The 13,147-nt window shown below is 55.3% G+C and overlaps 2 protein-coding genes across 6 annotated transcripts in view; one reads left to right on the top strand and one right to left on the bottom strand.

The window, feature by feature from the left end:
* Positions 1–13,147, top strand: part of P2RX6 (purinergic receptor P2X 6) — a 31,192-nt gene that overhangs the window by 9,156 nt on the left and 8,889 nt on the right. Inside the window, exons 2-7 of one of the 5 annotated variants that reach the window (XM_060310769.1) lie at positions 831–2,618; positions 2,781–2,939; positions 4,070–4,148; positions 5,611–5,881; positions 6,148–6,372; positions 8,169–8,305. In XM_060310769.1, the coding sequence (XP_060166752.1) occupies positions 8,244–8,305 (62 nt within the window). In that variant the 5' untranslated portion in view covers positions 831–2,618; positions 2,781–2,939; positions 4,070–4,148; ... (1 more) ...; positions 6,148–6,372; positions 8,169–8,243. Of the gene's footprint in view, positions 1–830; positions 2,619–2,780; positions 2,940–4,069; positions 5,882–6,147; positions 6,373–8,168; positions 8,306–13,147 lie in introns of all 5 variants that reach the window. The other 4 variants (XM_060310768.1, XM_060310770.1, XM_060310771.1 and 1 more) reach the window with 4 other exon arrangements.
* Positions 331–12,577, bottom strand: LRRC74B (leucine rich repeat containing 74B). Its single transcript, XM_030836342.3, is given in 12 exon segments — positions 331–2,043; positions 2,046–2,118; positions 2,825–2,920; positions 4,471–4,543; positions 5,573–5,612; positions 5,615–5,686; positions 6,901–6,977; positions 6,979–7,009; positions 10,136–10,342; positions 11,173–11,309; positions 11,712–11,847; positions 12,439–12,577. Coding segments are annotated over 12 exon segments (1,140 nt in total). The 3' UTR covers positions 331–1,984.

The raw sequence follows: 13,147 nt of genomic DNA, 5'->3' as shown, positions 1-13,147 counted from the left end.
AGCGGCCCCGCGTGGGGCGGGGAGAACGGGCTTCAGGGGCGCTTATCCCGCGGGATCGGGGGCCTTTACCTTCAGTCACCTCCCGGCTCCGAACACAGTCTCAGGGCGTTAGGGCCTCGTCCTGGGGATGGGGGTGCCCTCCTTCAGGCCATAGCGCGCGCAGCTGACTTGTAGCTTGTGCCACCCGCCATTTCTTAAGTACAATTAATTTTTCTGATTGTTAAAGTAACACACATTTATAGAGTAGAAAGTGTGGAACATGCAGAAAAACAGAAAGGAAATAAAATCTATAAAGCCACAACCTAGAGACAAACATTGTTAATACCAGGGTTGTTTTGTTTGTTTTTCCTGCTAGTATATACATGTATACATTTGTTATCCATACAACTTGGGCCAAACAACATGATTTTATGTATTTATTTATTTACTAATAGATTTCCTGAGATATAATCCACATATCAGACATCACCCATTTAAAGTGGTACACAATTCAATGGTTTTTTTGTATATTCACAGAGTTGTGCAACCACCACCACTATCAGTTTTAGAACATTTTTATCCCCCAAAGAAACCCATACCCTTTAGCTGTCAGTCCCCAGTTCCTCCCCTCTCCCAGCCCTAGGCAACCTATCATTTTCTTTCTGTCTCTGTATATTTGTCTATTCTGGACGTTTCATATGAATGAAGTACAGTATATGGTCTTTTATGATTAACTTCTTTCACTTAGGGTAATGTTTCCGGGTAATGTTTCCAAGGTTCATCCATGTTGTTACATGTGTCAGGACTTCATTACTTTTTCTCTCTCTCTCTCTTTTTTTTTTTTTTTTCAGGTGGCACCATGCGGCATGTAGGATTTTAGTTCCCCAACCAGGGATCGAACCTGGGCCCCCTACATTGGGAGCTTGGAGTGTTAACTACTGGACCGCCAGGGAAGTCCCTCATTCCTTTTTCTCTTAAACAACTTTATGAGCCACAGTTCATATACCATACCATTCACGTGTTTAAAGTATACAATTCAAATACTTTTAGTATGTCAATGGAGTTGTGCAACCATTACCTTAATCAATTTTAGAACACTTCCATCACCCCAGATTTCATCCCTTTTTATTGCCAAATAATACTCCATTGTATAGGTATACCACATTTTGTTTATCCACTCATCAGTTGGTGGGTATTTGCATTTTGTGAATATTATGAGCAATGCTGCTATGAACATCTGTGTTCAGATGGTTCAGATGTTTTGTGTGTTTTCATTTCTCTAGAAGTGGAATTGCTGGGTCATATGGTCAACTCCATGTTTAACCTTTTGAGGAGCTGCCAGACAAACCATGTGATTTTTTTATCCTGATTTTCTCACTTAACATCAATCATGTGCATTTTCACAAACTGTTAAATGTTCTTCGAACACTTGACTTTTAATGTTTACAGAATTCCAAATTGTAGTAAACCAATCCCCTGTTATTGGGCATTTAGATTATTTTCAATTTTCATATCATAAACAGCATTTGCATGTGCATCTTTGGGCATCCGGTTTTCCATGCATCTCTGGTGATTTCTGTGGAGCAGATTAGTCAGAACTTTGGATCGCAGGACAGGCAATTTTAAGGCTCTTGGTGCATGATGATGAATTGCCTTCCAAAAAAGCTGTGTCCATTTGCCTTCTCCCAAGTTGACTTTGAGAATGCCAGTTGCAGACCACCTTATATTTTAATTGTGTCCAAAGGTCTCCAGGGCAGGGTCTTGTTTGGGCATCTTTGACCCCATGCCCAGCTCAGTGTGCAACATATAATACAAGTTCGTGTTACACGAATGAGTGAGAGCAAAGGAAGGCCCCGATTAGTACCAGTGTCTGAGTCACTATGAAGGCCGGCTCTGTAGGACTTGCCACCCAGTTGACCTGGGGACTTGGTGCAGACTCATGTGTTGAAAGGCATCTCAAAGTTGAAGTGGCCAATGGGAGAGATGAAGAAACCATACAACATAGTCATTGAGACGGTCTGAAGACGGGCAGGAATTCTTTTTTGTACTCCACTCTGTGGGCAGCTTTATGTAAAGCCCTGGAAGAATGACCTTCACTGAGCTGGTGAGGTCATCAAACTCTCTGTTCACATGGATATCCTGAGGAGAAACCCATTACAAGGCTGTGCGTTATCACTTTCTGAGAACTTGACTGTTTTACTTATGTACCCAAGGTATCAAAGAAGCTTATTAGGGCATTAGTTGTCCCAAGCCTGAAGGATTGAAGCTGTAAACACATCTCTGGAAAGGCTTTGACTCAGGCCTGGGTTGAAAAAAATCAGAGGTAGAATAAGCAGTGATTTGTGACTAGACTCTTTTCATAATTTGTATTTGGGGATTCTCTCCTTAATGTTTAACCACCTTAGAAAAGAGTGACATTTTTTCTATATTAAAAAGGCAAAATTGAGTGAAAAGGGGTTCTCATCTCCTGTGCAGTTCCCCAAGTGAATCTTCCAGCACCTGCAGCCAGTACTGGACAGGGAGAGGGGCCACCTTGCAAGAGCTGAACCTGCAAATCCAAACATTGGTGAGCAGTGAGCGTTGTGCCCCCTAAGCCACCTATTCTCTCTCGGCCAATGAAGAACCCAGGCGGGTCTGAGGTGAGACCACCGTGATACCCCACATGGGGGTGGGAGGCAAGTCCGAGTGGCGGCATGACCCAGGTTGAACTTGGATGTGGCCACACCATGTATCTGCCCTGGGCACTCTTTCTCTAATCCCCACTTTTTTTCCTCTAAAATGGGGAAAATTATACCTCCTAGGGCTGTTGGGAGGATCCGAGATGAGTTTTATGAGAAGTTCTTACAGAAAAATCCAGCAGCTCTAGGGCAGACAGTGGATTAGCCTGGACAGACCTGAGAACACCAAAGCAGCCTTCACTTCGCATGGGATTCCTGGACACCTGAGAAACACACACACAGGTGAGAGACGATGAGCCCAGGGAGGCGGGAGGGGTCCCTCATCTTTGTTGATGTGGCTCTGGGCGGCCCCGCTCCCTCAGCTCAGAAGGCACCTCCCTCAGACATGATGCCCTTGGTGAGACTGGAGTCAGGGAAGAAAGGAAGGGAGTGGACACTGACTGAGCCCCCACCCTTCACCCACTCTGTGCTGGGAGCCAAAGACATAGACACACAAGACACACCCCGCCCTTAAAGAGCTCACCGGTACAGGGAGGAGAGGAAAGGAAACATAAAAGTATAATGTGAAAAGTGCCATGAGACCGGGTGCACCAACCCTCCCTGGGAGGTAAAGGGTGGGCAGGGGATAAAACCCCTGAGCTGAGCTTTACAGGTGTGGTGGGTGGAGCTGGGCATTTCAGTAAGAAGAGCTTCAGGATCAAAGCAGGGCTGAGAAATTGCACTGTGTGGTAGGAGAATTGCAAGCAGCTTGGGCTGAGAATGATGTGCCTCAAGGTGGGGGGTGGGGGGTCTGCTGGCAGAGCCCAGAGCCCACATGCTGTGAATGACACGCTAAGCTTGGATTTGTCCAGAGGGGAGTGCCCAACAGATTTAAAGCAGGGGCATGTTTCTGGTGTAGAAAGATCACCTGGAAGCAGGTGGGAAGGAAGGGCCAAGACAGTGAACAGGAGGAGGTGAGAAGGAGAAGCAGGCAGCCCCGTTCCCCCCACCTCCCCACACTGTTCTTCAGAAGGTGAGATGGAGGGAAGATGTGGAAAGGGAGGGTTCAGCACTGGACCCCAGGCAGGTCTGTGCCGAGCCCCCAGCTTCTGACTCAGTGGGAAGGAACCCCCACCTAGAGGCAGCCCTTCAGGGGGACGACACGTTCAGGTTCGACTCCCAGAATCCAACGTGCCTATTCCCATCTGGGGGATGGTCCAGCAGGTGGCTGGAAATGGGGACCCAGAGCTTAGAGAGAGGTCTGGGTTTCAGCCGGAGCTAGGAGAGGAGTGAGCCTCAGGCTGGGGAAGGGGGTGCTGCTGGGGGCTCCTGTGCCAGCTGAGGGCCATGCAGGGCTGGATGCCCCCAGAGCTGCTGGTACAGTGGTCTTTGTGGGCCTACTCCTCCCTCCCTTCTCTGTTCTCTGCTCTCAGTGATCAGCCACACACTCCCCACTGGAGACAGAATACCTGGATGGCCCCTGGGTTCCAGCAAGGCCAGGGGAAGAGCAGGGTAAGGTGAGGGGAAGCCAGGTGGCCCTGGCCATCTTCAGCAGAGCACAACTCCAGTGGGCTGAGGGGGAGGGGCAGCTGAGAGGGAAGGATGGAGGGGGAGGAGTCTGAAGGAGTTCTTGGGTCAAGCCAGAGATGGGTGAGTGAATGATAAGGGGAAGAAGTGGTCACATGAGGAAGCCAGGGGGCCCCCTACCCCACCTGGGCTCTGGGACCCATGTACCCACTGCCACTGGGGTGAGGAGATGTAGTGGGGGAAGGGTCTGTGTGGACAGGCACAGGCAGGTCTGTGCCGGGGCCTTCCCCATCAGGCTAGCACTCACAGCAGGAATCCTCAGTGTCTGGTTGACCTGCAGGCCCAGGCTCAGGGCTCCCACTGCAGAGATGCGGTTGTTGCTGCAACAGAAAGGCATGTGCATGGTACTGCCTTGCAAACAACTGTGCAGAGCCAGGTTGCCCCCAGGGTCTTGGCTGGAGCTGCTGGTGCAGCCCCCAGGTCCAGCTTCATGAACACGCCAGGGGCCCTGGGCAGGTCAGTGTGTAAAAGCTTCATCAGAGGCTTTGGTGTTCAAGATTGCCCAGCAAACACACCTAGAGTGTTATTCCCCCCACCTCCTGCACCAGCTGCTGCTCCCTGGCCCTCAGCACTCAGCAGGTGCTCCCACGCATCCTGCCCCAGCTGGCACCCCGTTCCTATCCCCATGACAGCCACCCAGCTCCCTCCCCACCTCTTCCTACTCCTGATGGGCACAAACTCCAGGCCTCAGCACTGCTCCCGGCCACTCTGTCTCCACAGTCAGCCCCATGTCCCTCTAACTTAGACCCCAGCTTGACCTTGAATTTCAGCATCTCTCCTCTGACCATGGCTCCTTCCATAAGGAGGAAAAGTGGGCAGGATGGAGCACATGTCCCTGCCAATGGCAGGCAGGCCCAGCTCATTCTGGCAGCCCTGGTGTGAGACTCAGCCGCAGTAGCCCATGACCTGTCTGGCCTCTTCCGTTCCCTCTGGGCTGTGGCTCCCGCTCTGGTTTTCCCAAGAGGCCTGGGACCCTGCCAGGGCCTGGAGGAGCAGCCCACCCATGGCAGGCCCCCTCAGCAGCCGTGTGCTGGGCAGAGAAGACCACTCCTCCTGAAATGGAGGAAAACTCGTGTGGAGCACACACCCCACCCACCCCCGCACCAGGCTCTGCTGAAGATGCCTTACGCGTTTGCACTTCCCAGCCCCTGGCCTCGCAGTACACGTTATGAGTCCCAATTACAAAGGAGGAACTTGAGTGAGAAGGATGGAGCTGGGCTGTGGCTGCGGCCCCACCATGAGTGCGTGTGGCAGGTTTGGGCACGAAGTGGTAAACAGCAGCAAGATGAGCCCCAGTCCCTGTGTGGCCGTGGGCTTGGAGGCAGGGGCGGGGCACCCCGTGCTCTCACCTCATGTAGACCTCCTCCAACATGTTGTTGGTCTTGAGCCCTCCCCCAGCACGGAGGCTCCCGGATCCCCACAGCCATTATACAAGATGTCCAAGACCTTCGGGAAGATGTTTGATGGACGCAAAGCAGCAACCCCATGGGACCACATGTGAAGGTGGAGGAAGCCAGTCCCCAGCCTCCGAGCCCAGGAGGCCCGAGGAGCAAAGAGTGTGGACAGAGAGCAGAAGACCACAGAGGTTCCAGAAGAGAGCCCTGGGGCTTGGACGATGGTGACTGGCAGAGTGGAAAGACCAGAAGCAAGCACAGAGGGTGGGTGTGGATGCGAATGAGCCTCAGGACTGGGCCATCTTCCTTGGGCAGCAGGCCCCAGAGACACAGTGATCAAGCTCCCCCCGCCCCGAGTGGGGACCTCTCAAGGGCAGGGCCCCCAAAGCACAGTGCAGCCCAGGGCCCAGAGGGCACCCCAGTGAAGGGCTATTGGATGAAACATACCCAGGGAAATGTGATGGGGAGGAGGGTGGGAGCTCGTGGGTGCCCTGGGGACACAAAGCCTGATCTGTCACCTTGTGGCGCAGGACCCCAGGTCAGCCCTGTCAGAGGGCAAGGCAGTGGCTGCTGTTCCCTGAGGAGGATCCCACAGAGGCAGCCGCCACCAGAAGCATCACAGGCGCCTGTGCTGCCCACTTCCAAGGCCTACGAACCACAAGACCCAAGGGAGCAGGCAGGGTGTTTGAGAGTGTGTGCTGGGATCCCAGGGCGCAAGGCTGTCATCTCAGGGAAGCATCTGCATCTGCCCAGCGGTGAGCATGTGTCACTGGACTGCATAGTGTCCCCACCAGCCGCCTGTATGTGATGTCTCAGAAGGTGTGCGACATTCAGCTGTGGACACCTCACTTAGTGACATGAGAGTGGGCACAGGGAGACCACATGTCGTCGTCCTTAAGTAGAGCCAGGAAAATGAAAATCACCTGAAAAAACATTCTTTGAGGGCTTCCCTGGTGGCGCAGTGGTTGAGAGTCTGCCTGCCGATGCAGGGGACACGGGTTCGTGCCCTGGTCCGGGAGGATCCCACATGCCGCGGAGCAGCTGGGCCCGTGAGCCATGGCCGCTGGGCCTGCGTGTCCGGAGCCTGTGCTCCGCAACAGGAAAGGCCAGAGCAGGGAGAGGCCCGCGTACCGCAAAACAAAACAAAACAAAACACATTCTCTGAGCTCTGCTGAAAAGATCCAAGACTCATTTCTGAAGAGCTGCGAAAGATGGGGGGCTGGCGTCTGGGAGACCTGCCCCCAAAGGACAGGCCGGAGGGGCTTACTGGGCGAGACCTCATACCTCTAGTCCCCTGGCGAAGGCTACAGTTCCTGGGCCTCGCAGGTGATTCCAGCTTATGTTAAGCTCAGTGAGTCCTGTTTTCTGCCAGGGCTGGTCCAAGCATCTCCCCTTCAGAAACACCAAGACAGACTTTTTATTCACTCTGTTCATTCCTTCAAAAAGTGATACCGATGCCCGCTGTGGGCTGGGGTCTCTGCTGCGCACCAGCGTCAGGGCGTTGAACCCCACGTGGGCCTGCCCTGCCCTCAAGGAATTCACATTTATTGGAGAAGCTATAAATATAAGTTAATGGGATGTTAGCTATTACAGACCGCAACAGGGAGGTGTGGGGACAGAGTGGGGGCCAACCCTGCCTAGGGGGTCAAGAAAGCAGAGAGAACCTTGAAGATTGAGGGACACACTGTGCACGTGGGCAGGCACCGTGGAGAGTGGATCTGGGGAGGAGCGGATGTGCTTGTGGAAATGCACACTGGCCTGGCGCTGGGCTGGCCAGGCAAGCCAGTGGAGGAAGGTGGGAGTGACGGGCACTCGAGAGATGCGTTAAGAAGTGAGAAGGTGGGTGGGAGAGGGCGGAGACAAGAGGCCAGGGGACCAGTTGGATGACTTGTGCCACTGTCTACACAAGAGGTGACAGGGCCAGCACAGCTGTGGCAGTGAGGAGGCAGTGGTGTAGAAAAGGAAAGAGCAGGGCTGGGTGGGTAAGAAAGCTGAGAGATATTTTACACATAAAATGGGCAGAAGTCCTACCCACCCACCCTGCTTTCCACTCTGTCAACACTTAGCTGGTCTGACCTGGTCCCAGTTCTCAGCCTCCAGCTGCCCCCTGTGTGGACCTGCTGATCCCTTTCTTCACCTGGATAAGAGCTCCTCATCCTCACCCAGGAAGCCTTGCCTGTTCCGCCAGGCTGGGCCGGGCCACTGTGGACCCCATGTCCACTGTGCTTCCATCCTTCCAGGCTCTGGCTGTTAGACCTCTCTGCCTGGCCCGTCTCTCCCACACACCTGGGAGCCCCTCGAGGGATCTGAATCTGAGCCCTGTCCATGGTGCCGGCACCCAGCACAGGCTGGTTTGAAGAAATGCCCAGAGCAGAGGGCTCAGCCGCCAGTTCCACATAAGTGTTAGCACCTAGGAGAGCTCCCTGCAGGACAGTGAGGACTCCCTGGGCTGCCTCCCAGGGAACCTCCCAGAGAAGGGGGCTCACACCCTGCATCCAGCCCTGGATATGACACCCGCAGGTTCTCAGACATGTACATTGCTCTTCCTCAGACACTCCAGGGCTGGGAGAGGAGGGCGGTGGTCCGCCACTGCTGAAGAGCTGGAGGGTGAGAAAGTTCTATACGCATGAATCGGCCTCCTGTAGTTCCAATGCTTGTTCTTCATGACCCCTGCAGCCAACCCATGAGGTAGGTGCCACCCTTGCCTTGGGTCAGGTGGGGAGACTGAGACCCCTAAGGGAGTCTGTCCCACCCACAGATCTCCACTTGGGGAAACAGCCCATCCCTGCTGTGCAGCCTTTGTGGGGCCTTGCCTTCCAGCCCCTCCATCCTCACTGCCTCTCCTGTGCTAACGCTCTGACCGTGCAGGCCCAGAGGGACGCCTACCCTTAGTTTGTTGAAAGTCTTAAATGAGCTTCTCTCTTTTTTTTTTTGAACTAATGTTTTTATAGTTACCTTTTTTTTTTTTTTTTGTGGCTGTGTTGGGTCTTCGTTGCTTCATGCAGACTTTCTGTAGTTGTGGCGAGTGGGGGCTACTCTTCCTTGCAGTGCGCAGGCTTCTCATTGCGGTGGCTTCTCTTGTTGCAGAGCACGGGCTCTAGGCACGTGGGCTTCAGTAGTTGTGGCAAGTGGGCTCAGTAGTTGTGGCTCACAGGCTCTAGAGCACAGGCTCAGTAGTTGTGGCACACGGGCTTAGTTGCTCCGCGGCACGTGGGATCTTCCTGGACCAGGGCTCAAACCCGTGTCCCCTGCATTGGCATGCGGATTCTTAACCACTGAACCACCAGGGAGAGTTTCTCTTTTTTTTTTTTTTGCAGTATGCAGGCCTCTCACTGCTGTGGCCTCTCCCATCGCGGAGCACAGGCTCCGGACGTGCAGGCTCAGCGGCCATGGCTCACAGGCCCAGCCGCTCCGCGGCATGTGGGATCTTCCCGGACCGGGGCATGAACCCATGTCTCCTGCATCGGCAGGCGGACTCTCAACCCCTGCGCCACCAGGGAAGCCTGAGAGTTTCTCTTTTAATTTCACTGATTTCACAACAGTTTTCTTAGAAGGCAGACTGTCTCTCTGGCGGTTAAACTCTAGGGCTGATTCGCCCAAGCCAAGGCTGGCGCCACCCCCACTCACACTAAGCAGTCAGAACAGTGATCCCCGAACTTTGTGGATCAGACAAATCTCCTGGGGCTCCTGTTAAAATGCAGATGCACCCACATCTCCCCCAAGAGGATACAGAGGTTCAGGAGGCCCAGGGCCACGGAATCTGTATTCCTAACCCAGGGTCCCAGGTGATTCTTAAAATCAATTGGGGTGGTTGAGGACAGGCAGGTAGAACTGCATGTTCCTGGCAAAGCAGCCAGCCCATGCAAAGGCCCTGGGGCATAAACAAAAGTGGTAAGATCAAGGAATCCCACTGATGTCTTCCACAGCACTCGGAATGAAATCCTCATGCCTTTTGCCATGATTTGTAGTTCTGCGGCCCTGCTGTCTCTCCATCCCACAGCTGGACCCTCTCTCCTGGCATAGTAGCCCAGTCACACTGGTGTCTGTGTGCCTGGGAAATAGTTCCTCATCTTGAAATACTCTCCCTCTGGTCTTGCCATGTCTGATTCCTCCCCCATTGCACATTTCAGCTTAAACATCTCCTCCTTACAGAGTCCTCCCGAGTGGTCAGCTCTCTAAAGCGGGGAGGGGCTCCACATTCGTCTCTAGAATCAAGCCCTGTTTGTTTCTTTTGTAACACAATAATTATGGAGAGTTATCTTGTTAATGTGTGTTCCTTGAGGGCAGGGACTTAGTATACTTCATGGCTGGATCCCTAGTGGCTGTCAGCACCCAGCATATGCAGTGGTGGGCAGTAAGACATTCGGGGAATGGGCTGAGAGTTCTGTACGGGGATGGGGGGGGAGCAGGATCCACAGCATGGATGCTCAGAGTGGTCCTGCCTACTCCACCCACCCTGCCCCAGGAAGATGGTCATGAGTGCCACCATGGTCTCCCTGGCCAGTGGCAGGATGTTACCTGCTTGGTCATTCAGCTGGTTATAGCTCAGGTCCAGGGGTTTCAGGCCTGTGTGGGCCAGGAGGAGTTCAGCAAGGTACTGGGCCACCTGCTCCTCCAGGCCATTCCCTGCCAGCTGTGCCTTCTGCACAGCCGGGTTCACCGCCAGGGCGGCACAGACAGCCCAGGATCCCACCGCTCCCAGCTGGTTCTCCGACAGGTCCACATCTGGGGGCCAGCACCACTCCTTACTGGTGGGATCCAAAGCCAGGCATCACCCTCCTCCCTCCCACACACCTTCCAGGCCTGACACAGCAGGAGGGGCCTTGCAGTCAGACTGTCCAGGGGTGGATGGTGAGTCTGCCACCCATCAGCTGGGTCCCCTCCGGCCCCAGGCAGCTTCCCAGACCTCAACCCCCACTCCATGTCTCCACGAGTTTTGTCAAGAGGCTAAAACCACCTACTTTGTGGGGCTGTGGAGGACGTCTGCGATGTAGATGCAGCCAGCCCGCTGATGATTTGTGTGTGGCATAACACAGCCCACCCACAGAAGCCCCCACTGCCACATTTCCGGGGACTGGCAGTGACAGCCCAGGTGGCTGTGTGTGGAGCTCATATGTGAGCAGACACTCCGCTGAGCATATGTTTCCCACACACCCAAGGTCTAAGTGGCATTGTTGGGCCCACTTCACAGATTGGAAACTGAGGCTCAGCAAGGTTGGCTCCTTGCCCAGGATCACCCTGCCGCAGAGGCGGCATTTGAATCCAGCCCTGACAAACTCCAGCACCCTGCCTCCCGCACTGCCCGGCCCCTGACCCTCTGTGCCGCACTCTCCCACCTGCCTTCAGGCACTGGGAGGATGACGTATGCAGGGGTGCTGGCTAGCAGAAGAGGGTAGAGGAGGGGCCCAGCGCTGGGTGCACCACAGAGGGTCTAACTCCACCCCACCCTCCCCACCCTGTGATGAGGCTCTGCCCCCAGCAACACCGGCAGGTCGGGGGGTGACAAGGCCCGGTGTGGGGGTAGCCTGCCCCCCTGTCCCAGGCACGGCACCTACCACAGATACTGCTTTTGCGCAGAGCACCTGCCAGGGCCTCTGTGCCGGCCCCACAGAGCCCACTGTCCTGAAGTTCCAGCCGCTTGATGTAGGGATTGGAGGTCAACACAGAAGCCAGAGCCTGGGCAGCCTGGGGCAGAGAGGGGCCTGAGCCCTTCCCAGAGCTGAGGGCCCCAGATAGCTAGCCAGTACCCAGGCTCTGTTTGCAGGGCTCAGCCCACTCAGTGCCCTCCAGCTGGAAGGACCTCCCCTTTCCACAGGCCCAGGGACACCTGCTTCTCCTTCTAGGCTCCACCCAGGAGCTTCGCTGACTCTCCAGCAAGTTATGGGCTGCTTGCAGGCTCCCCAGCCCTTGTACTGAACTTTGTCATAGCCCCGATCCCACCTGTCACCCATTGTGGGGGATGGGACATGCCTGGTACAGAGCAAGGCCGGGGAGTGTGTGGATGGGCTCAGGAAGGGCCCACACCCATGGCTGCTGCTCCCAAGTCCTTGCCCTCCAAGCCTGGCCCCAGGATCCCTCCAGGGGTAGCTGGGGCCCCAGGCCACAGTGCTGCAGGTTGAGCTCTGGGGTGCTCCCTTGGCGCAGAAAGCAGGAAGCAGGCACGACGCTGTGGGCCCAGCAAGACCTCAGGTAGAGGGTGTCCTTGCCCAGTTCTCCAAGCTTATGGGTGCCTGATAGGAGACAGGGATAGATGTGGACCCCTCCCCTACCTCCATCACTACGCAGCCTTGTTTTCCTCCTAGAGGCATTTCCTCCTGCTAGTAGGGACTGTTGCCCCCACATACAGACAAGGACATTGAGGCTCAGAGAATGCAAATCCTTTCCCCAAAGTCATGCAGCTTGTAGCAGCTGATCCTGGCCCTACCCTGCCTGTCTGACACCAAAGTGCATGCTGTGTCTTCCTCTGGATTGCAGACCACATACGCTTTATGAACATTTTATGGGGAAGGAAGCTGAAGCAATTCTAAGTTCTATACATCCATTACTTTAGTTTCTCCTGAGGGTTGGGAAAACCCAGCCCTGATCCCATGTCAGGGTGGGACAGCCCTTCTTAGACTGTTTGGCAGGATTTTTGCATCTTAACATCATTCTGGAAGCCTGTTCTAATCATGGAACTCCTGATGCCTCCAGGAACATTACGGAGATGGCACAGGGCTGGAGCGGCCGCCGGCTGCCCCGAAGGTGTCCACGGAGGGATGCGCTCCTGCTGGACAGGGTCCCCTGCCTACTTGGCCCCAGCCTGCCCCCCGACCCGTAGGCACCTTCTTTCTCCTGGTCGGAGTTCGAATCCGCGTCCGAACCCTTCTGGGCCTCCGGGACCCCTGCAGGACGCCCAGCGGCCGCCGCCGCCCCTTCCTCCAGCTCTTCCTTCTCTCCAGGCCCCTCGCAGGGACCCCTCATGGTTACTTCCATTCTGCACTCGAGGACACCGAGGCCGGGACTGCGAGGGCTGCATCGGGAGCGCGGCCAGGGGATGTGGGCGGACCCTCCGGTGCATCGACCTATCGGATGCGATGCATGGCGAACAGGCGCCCGCTGCAGCCAATAGAGAGCCTCCCGGGCGGCAGTTGCCCAGGCGACCCCGAGTTGTTGGTTGCTGCGGACAACGCTGCGGCCCCGGGCTGACCTTGACCCGCTCGCAGCCAGGACCGATTGGCGCGTGGCGGGCTTGTCTTCCCGTCGCCCTAGGCGGCTCCAGCATCGCCCCCTTTCCGCTCCAGAGACTGGGGGTGGGGTAGCTCCTCGGGGGCGTCACAGAGGAGGCCGGGGGACCTTACAGGGCCTGGCCACCTCCTCTCTGGAGCCAGGGTCTCGCTCCCATTCTGTGGGTCCCAGCTCTCACACGCTTTAGCGTCGCATATGTTGCTCCCTCCACCGAGAACATTCCTCCCCAATGCTGCTTGTTGAACTTAAGATCTGCAAGTGTCAGTTCAGAGGTTGCTTCTTCCGCAAGCTTTCCTTGTCTTCCTC

Source organism: Globicephala melas, chromosome 13 (assembly GCF_963455315.2).
Source record: "Globicephala melas chromosome 13, mGloMel1.2, whole genome shotgun sequence".
NCBI classification, from domain to species: domain Eukaryota; kingdom Metazoa; phylum Chordata; class Mammalia; order Artiodactyla; family Delphinidae; genus Globicephala; species Globicephala melas.
This window is presented reverse-complemented; position numbering and strand designations above follow the sequence as displayed.